This window comes from Excalfactoria chinensis, chromosome 7 (assembly GCF_039878825.1).
Source record: "Excalfactoria chinensis isolate bCotChi1 chromosome 7, bCotChi1.hap2, whole genome shotgun sequence".
Lineage (NCBI taxonomy): Eukaryota > Metazoa > Chordata > Aves > Galliformes > Phasianidae > Excalfactoria > Excalfactoria chinensis.
This window is the reverse complement of record NC_092831.1, coordinates 21,316,515-21,323,606: the sequence shown is the minus strand read 5'-3', so window position 1 is coordinate 21,323,606 and position 7,092 is coordinate 21,316,515. Positions and strand designations below refer to the sequence as shown.

At 45.5% G+C, this 7,092-nt stretch overlaps 1 protein-coding gene across 2 annotated transcripts in view; it reads right to left on the bottom strand.

Moving 5' to 3' along the window:
• Nucleotides 1-3,914: 3,914 nt before the first annotated feature.
• Nucleotides 3,915-7,092, bottom strand: part of LOC140254985 (ubiquitin-conjugating enzyme E2 E3) — a 57,019-nt gene continuing 53,841 nt past the window's right edge. For both annotated transcript variants that reach the window (XM_072342193.1, XM_072342191.1), the window contains exon 6: nt 3,915-6,488. In XM_072342193.1, the coding sequence (XP_072198294.1) occupies nt 6,391-6,488 (98 nt within the window). In that variant the 3' untranslated portion in view covers nt 3,915-6,390. The remainder of the gene's footprint in view (nt 6,489-7,092) is intronic.

Here is a 7,092-nt window from a genome sequence, read left to right as displayed (position 1 = left end):
CCGAACGGCTCCCCGGAGCTCGCCGTCTCCTCGCTCTCGTTCGTACCTGAACGACTCACCGTTTCGTGCTGATCTTCACCGGGAGACGTCCCACCGCAACCTGAAACAAAACACAAAGAGAACGTTACAAAAAAACCCCAAGCTCAGAGTCCCGTAACAAAAGCAGCCCCAGCAGCACCGAAACCTGACGAAGAAGCGGAGCCCACGCCGACTACCATCTTCTATGGAATCTCGTATCCTTCTGATAGCTCCCTATGGCCTCCGGAGGAGCTTAAGAGGCGTAGGGGGAGGACCCGCCCCCGGCTGCGAACCAGTCGCGGCTGTGCCCGGGCGGCTGCGCCTCCGCGGCACCTGGGAGTCGTTACCTCGTTAGCGCCGGCCGGGAGCTTTGACAGCTCGACACGCGGACTTCCGATCTGAACTAAGGGTTTGAATTGCCATTTCAATTCAAGTTTGTAGTGCGCTTGTCCCCACTTCATTGTGAGGCTCATTAATAAGTGAAATCATTGTGCCTCATTCAAACGACTCGCTTTGCGTCTCACCACGCCCTTCCAAAGAATGTCCCCGGCCTTAACGCTTTCCAGCGGCCTCTGCTTCGTGCTGTCTCTACTCCCCTTTCTTTCCCCCATTCATAAAAAAAAAAAAAAAAAAAAAAAAAAAAACAAAAAAAAAAACAAAACACGTGATTGAAGGCAGCAGTGAAAACATGGCAGCGGGGATGTGACGGATTCCCCGGTGGGTTTGCGATGCGCTACAGAAAATTGCTGACCGGTAAAATGTGAAGCGTAGCTTTGCGAGCGGTTCCGTACGGTGTCGCTTGGGATTGCGCTCGTGTGTCGCAAACATCAGCTGGAATGCTTCCAGTGAGATTGCAGTTGTCTCCAGTAAAGGACACGGGTACTCTGTAAAGACTGCTGTAATCAAAGGCACTTTCAATGGCAGTTTCGTTCTTAATCGAAACTCCCGAAAGTTGGACTCCGCTCATATTCGTGTCTTACGATGGTAGAAGTGTGAATGTTTTTATTGCACGCTGTTACACGTGTATTTTACACAGCCATCGGCAGCATCAGACGGGAAAGCAGGGAGATCTGAACGTGCGGAGTGAGGTGGGAGATCCCGCGGAGGACACGCGAAACGCCGCGGTGCTCTCCGCGACGAGCGTCACTTCGGGGACGGCTCCTCTCGCGGCCGAGAAAAATCCTGACGCTTACTCGAACGCTGTATGTGAGTTGTTATGGGAGACAAAGAGAGTCGCAGCTTACGACTCTTGCTGTGAGCTGTCGCTACTTTAGGAACGCTTGCGTCTTTTAATACACGCGACGGGCATTGCTACCCAGGGCTTAGGGCGGAACGGGACGCGCACGAGGGAAAGCGAAGCTGCTGCCGAACTACCTGTCGTTTAGATCAAAGCGGCCGTCTGCTCGGCTACGTTAAGAGTGGGACTTGTGAGTTAATAGATTTTATAAGAACAAGACGAAGAGCTTTCTAATGCCAGGACCCTAATATTTATTCCAGTGAAGAAAACAGAAACTAAACATGATATTTCGCTTCATCTGGATGAAATCCACCCATCTGCACAGTCGTCACTTCGAAAGCGAGCTGAAGGTCTCTCGCTTCATTTCTTTTAACTGCCTCTTTTTACGAAGCAGTGCCGTCAGAGCTCCGTCACAGCTCTAAACGAACGGCCTGAGCGCACGGGGTTGCTCGGCGGAGGTGGACGAAATGGGCGCTGGCGTACGGGTTCCGCGCCCCGCTCGGCTTGAGCGATCCGGGTTTTGTGAACTTGGGTGAGACGGAACAGCGCGGGGCGGGTTCCGATAACCTGTCGCAAATTGTTTCCGACGAGCTGTTGCGGTTTATCACTTCTAGCAACGGGGTGCAAAAGGAACTGCGGAGCGCCCGGTCCCCGCTCGTGGGGCAGGGCACGGCAGCCGCCGGGAACGCCTCCGGGCTCGGCCCGTCGCGCCGCAAGTGGCTACGGCACGGCGCTCTCGCGTGGCGCCCGGCCGATCGGGGCGCGGCACCGGCAAGGAGCGGCCCGGACCGCTGCGGCCGCTCCCTCCGCCCTAACCGGGACCGCTCTGACGCTCTCCCTCCGGCCCGGCCCGCCCTCCCCAACCCGGCTGCTGCGGGCTCTCGGGACCGCGCTCGGCCCGCGTTCGATTACCGCATTCGGTTGGAGGGTCTCCCGCGGGACTCGAGATTCACCCCTGTTTACCGAGACGATATCCCAGAAAACTTGTCTGTGGCACGACAGCTCATTCAGAACTCCGGAAAATTTACCCACCCCGAGCTCGTCTTTAATTAATGACCTGACTTTTGTTCTGTAGAGGGAGACAAAGCCCAGCCTGATGAAAACGGTTGGCAGCCGCTTTCATTTCTGCCATCAGAAGCCAGATGATAATTTGTCCGCGGGGACCCGCCGCTTCTTGGCAGGCAGACCTGTCCGGCGCGAGCGCCGCGTGCGGAGGGGCGGCACTCGGGGCAGGCTCGAGTGAAGCTGCGCAAAGCTTGTGAAGGATTGTGTGATGCAGAGAACTGGGAGCTGAGATACCGAGATCACAGGTGAATGTAGTGATGATACCAAGTAGAGGATATTTGAATATTGATATAGAGAAAAGATGCTTTCGTCAGGCCTGTGCTGACAGATGCATTACCTGTTGCTTACAAAAGAGCTTCTGGCATTTCTGGATGTGGCTTATTGAAAACTTTACCCAAGCAATAAGCAGCGGTCAAAAAGGCAAGCAGTATTACAGATTATTCAGAAAGCAGAGCAAGCCAGCAATGTGCTTCCAGATGAACCAGCCGTTCACCTTCCATGTACGATGTGTGGCTCTCGTTGCTCTGAGTTGGCTGCAGCAGAATTGTAAACTGCTCAGATAAGAGTGACTGGGATGGGAAGAAAAACTCTACAGGAAGAGGTTAATTAAAGTGGAGGCTCCAACCTGGAAAAAGTGTTTATTAAAGGCTGATAACAATGATGATAAATAAAATCATAAATAGGATCAGGTTTCATTTTTAAGGAACTCCTAGATTCCTGCTGCAGTGTTGGATGCTTTCTCTTTACCCGATGAAAGAGCCAGTCATAGCAGCGCTCTGCAGAGATGCATGTGGAGAAGTTGAGGATGATGAGCTGCGGCGAGTTTCCCTCATTTAGGTCAGAAAAGCAAAAGCCTGTTAGTGTTGCAAGTGCTCCGGCAACTACCTACCGGTGTATTCTCTGCTTTTCCACCTGAGCCACAGATGAACGTGTCTAATTATGATCATTTCAGCAAGGTCAGGCTGCAGTACCGGCAGTTGGGCTCCCATCTCACACCTTCTCCCTTTAACACGCTTGTCTGATGCTACAGCTTCTCCTGACCACCTCTCTAGGCGTGTTAGTGTCACCTGTCTTCTAAACATGTGCAAGTTCAGGGCACTCATGTAGATTGATGCAGATTTGCCTTTCCATTGTATTTAACATACTATGTCATGATAATACAATTTACCTGTCCCTACACACATCTAAGTGCCAAGGCGCTCCACTCCCCAAAGCCTCCCAGCCTCCCAGTTGGAGCGGCTGCTTCCCATGGGTTCCCTGCACTTCTGACTCCAATCCTGAGGACAAGAGAGCAGAGACGATGCAGAATGAAAGGAAGGAGTTGACCTGTGGCCATCGGCTGGCCTTTTCACAATGTCATCTAAATTCACCTTCTCCCAAACATGCAGCCTCAGAAGCTACAAGACACATGATGAAAAGATGGAACTGAAAAATAAAACTGTAAAACAGGATTAGTGCTGATTCAGTAGTGCCCAAACTTCATCCTGACACAGCTGGGAAACAGTTTGCAAACACCAGATGCTCTCTGCAACTGGGATTTCAGATACGTTTTCAGCGGGGCTTTTTCCCCTCCCCATGAAAACAGACACACATTAGCATTTAACAACTAATTGATTTATTTAACAATACAAATTTCTTTCTACTGCATGTTTTAGCAGAAAGAACTTGAGAAACAAAATTAGCTTTTCTTTTTTCTTTTTTAAAGTTTAAATGTTTACACAAAAACAACCTTTACTTCAGTAAATATAAAATTTACACACACACACAAAAAAAAACTACATTAAAAAAAGAACAGAATCATGACAAACCAACAAAAAAGGAAAGAAAAAGGATGAGAATTCAGTGTAAAGGATCCAATTGCAAGGAAGGTGAGATGGGGCAACGCTGTTGAGGCATCACACTCGTTACACCTCAGTAGCTGAAGTTGTCGGTACAATACAAAAACAAAATACATTAAAATTAGATTTAAAACCTGTCTTTTTTTTTTTTTTTAATTCCATATTATTTCATGATATAAATATCTGTAAATTCCGTAGGCAACATAATTAACACATGAAATATATAGTTTGCTCTTCGCTGGAAAGTCACCGGAGTGGCGTACGAGCGCTGCGCAGCACAGCGTTGCGCTACTGGACAGCAGTGAGCAGACCGTGGACGTCCAGGCCAGATGCGATAGCCCCTTGTCACTTTGCCAACCTGTGCTATTTCTCACACGTTCAACGACACCACGAGAAACTCTGGTCACCATCGGCAGTGATTTCCAGCACTTCGCTTCCTGGCATTAGTCTGTTACCCGACTTAGGCATATTCACCTGCCAGATCCCCTGTTTCTCATTCCCTTTTGCACTTTATAACCTGAAGTCTAAAGCTATATTGTAGCTATCAAGAGAGACTGGCTTCTAGGTTGAGATATTTGGGATACGCGGTTCTTCAAGCCACCTTCAGGAATCTGTAGAAATATTTAAAGTAGGGTGCACAATTCATGATCAAAGGTTGTGATACAAAAAACAGGGATCTATATAGCGATGGCTAACTTTAGACTTAATCTTTAATATTTTTTCTATTGCTTTATTATTTAAACTTAACATTCATTTTTCATATATTAAGTGAGCAGAGCATCCTTCTGATGGAAGTGCTACTTTACCTCCAACAACAGCAGGTAGTAAAGGGGTCAGTAAACTTTAAGATCAGATGTAGTATTAAAAATCATTTAAAGGAATCAGATCTCTTTTTGTATAATCGATAGTGTGACTGGCAACCTACAAAAGCTAAATTATAAAACTAATGGTCACTCTGCTGTATGTGCTATAAAGCTGCATCTTCCTTACTTACAGATGTTACAAAATTTCCAAGCCAGAAAGCGAAGAGGGGAGGGAGAAAAGTAGTCTAAAAATTTTACATCTCGCATTTTTGCCAACAAAAGTTAAATTCCCCCACAACTGGTTTTTTTTTTTTTTTTTTTTTTTTTTTTTTTTTTTTCTGTCGTCAAAATTTGATGAAGTTTATTCTACTCCTTTCTCTTCTGAACAGACTAGTGTTAAACCGTGCTTCGGAAGACCATTTTCAATAGAAAACTGCGGTTCTCCAGATTAGCAAGCCTGACTTGCTTTACTCTGACACAAAAGCACCAGACTATCTGTAACTGGGCTCTGGTCCTGCAAAAAAGAGTTCGCAGCAAGACCAGGCCATACGGGAACAGGTCTGGCCCTGAAGCAACCAGCTACGTTAGCTTTTGCAGAAAGCATATGCAATGCTTTCATTGCAACTTGGAAAAGAGCTGAGGGATTAGTTAAGGAAGTTATGGAAATGACATTTGTTCTGTAAAAATAAAACCAAACTAAACAAAAAAAAAACAGGGAAAACTTAAAACATTCCACAGGTGTGCATTAAACATTTAATAGTAAGCCTTTGTTTATGTATATTAATTTAAAGACTATCCACAGGGATCTGTGATACATAAGCCCTGCCTTGTCACTATTATTAATCTTTTTTTCAAATATTAATTTAAAATAGGAAAACAAAGAAACTACTCCTTGGGGAACATGTTTATTGTGTTTGAGATGATACACTGGGTGCTCTCTGAGCTACAAAGGGAAAAAGGAAATCCTTTCATTACAAACTGACAAAGGTAAAAGTTAAAACAGTTTTCACAACAGCATGTACCACATATTGGAAATAGATCTGGGTTTAATACAAATGACATAATTCCTAGTAATCTACAGCTACCTTTAATAACTTCATACAGATAATGAATTAGGCTAAAATGCACTATAATATTTGGTTGACTTCAGGAACGGTATCCTTAGTACATCACAAAATACATTTTGATATCCCAAAGAAGCAAGACTTGCAAGTAGGCGTTTTAAACATAACTAATCTACAGCTACAAATTTCTACTCCTGGTAGCATTTACCTTTTTGGGAAGCAGTATCCCAGTCTTCAAAAGGATAAAAGCAGAGTAGAATCAGTATAACATATACACAGAAGTCCGTATTGTAAAGGCTATAAAGATTTGTTGCACACTGTAAAGTTGCCTTCCGCACCTTCACACTGCACAAGCAGTTTGTCGTTTATGTTGCATATCTCTTGGTCCACTGTCTGGCTATCCTGTCATGTTCTGCTCTGTTGGTCAGATACTGAGTGGCTATGCTTCCAACCAGAGGATCAGCTGTAACAGGCAGGAGAAGATGCATTAGAAATTGTTCCACTCTAAACAAAGCAACATAAAACAAAGAAAGAGAAATAACAAATCATCTCCCCTGAAAAAACGCACACAAAAAGCCCCACAAAGCCCAACCTATCCTCATTTACAATGCATAATCTATTCCAAAATAAAATATTTGTTAGGACCGACCTAAAAGGCTACGAATTGCAGTGGAGCTCTTCCAAGATACAGCAGGCAACAAACAGAAAAATAACAAATCTGTTTTGGCTGCCTGCTTATTAGTGTGTCAAATGGCAGGTAGATGCCTGTGTCCAAAAGTTATGGCTGATCCTTTCGGCCAAAACCCGACAAAAGGCATGGTGGGAAGTTTTGTAAGAGCACCGGCAATCCAGATACCATTTCATCAGGTGCAATTTGTCCATAGTTTTTAACAACTGATCTTTTGAACATATAAACCTTCCTAGAAAACCTTCTGCTCTTTGAAAGATCTCATGTTCTAAAGGAGGGTAGACATCTCCTGTACAGACAGGTGTGCCGCCAGCTGGAGGTGGTGAAACAACAGATTGGTACAACTATTCCCTTGTGAGCCACAGAAAAGAAAATAAAT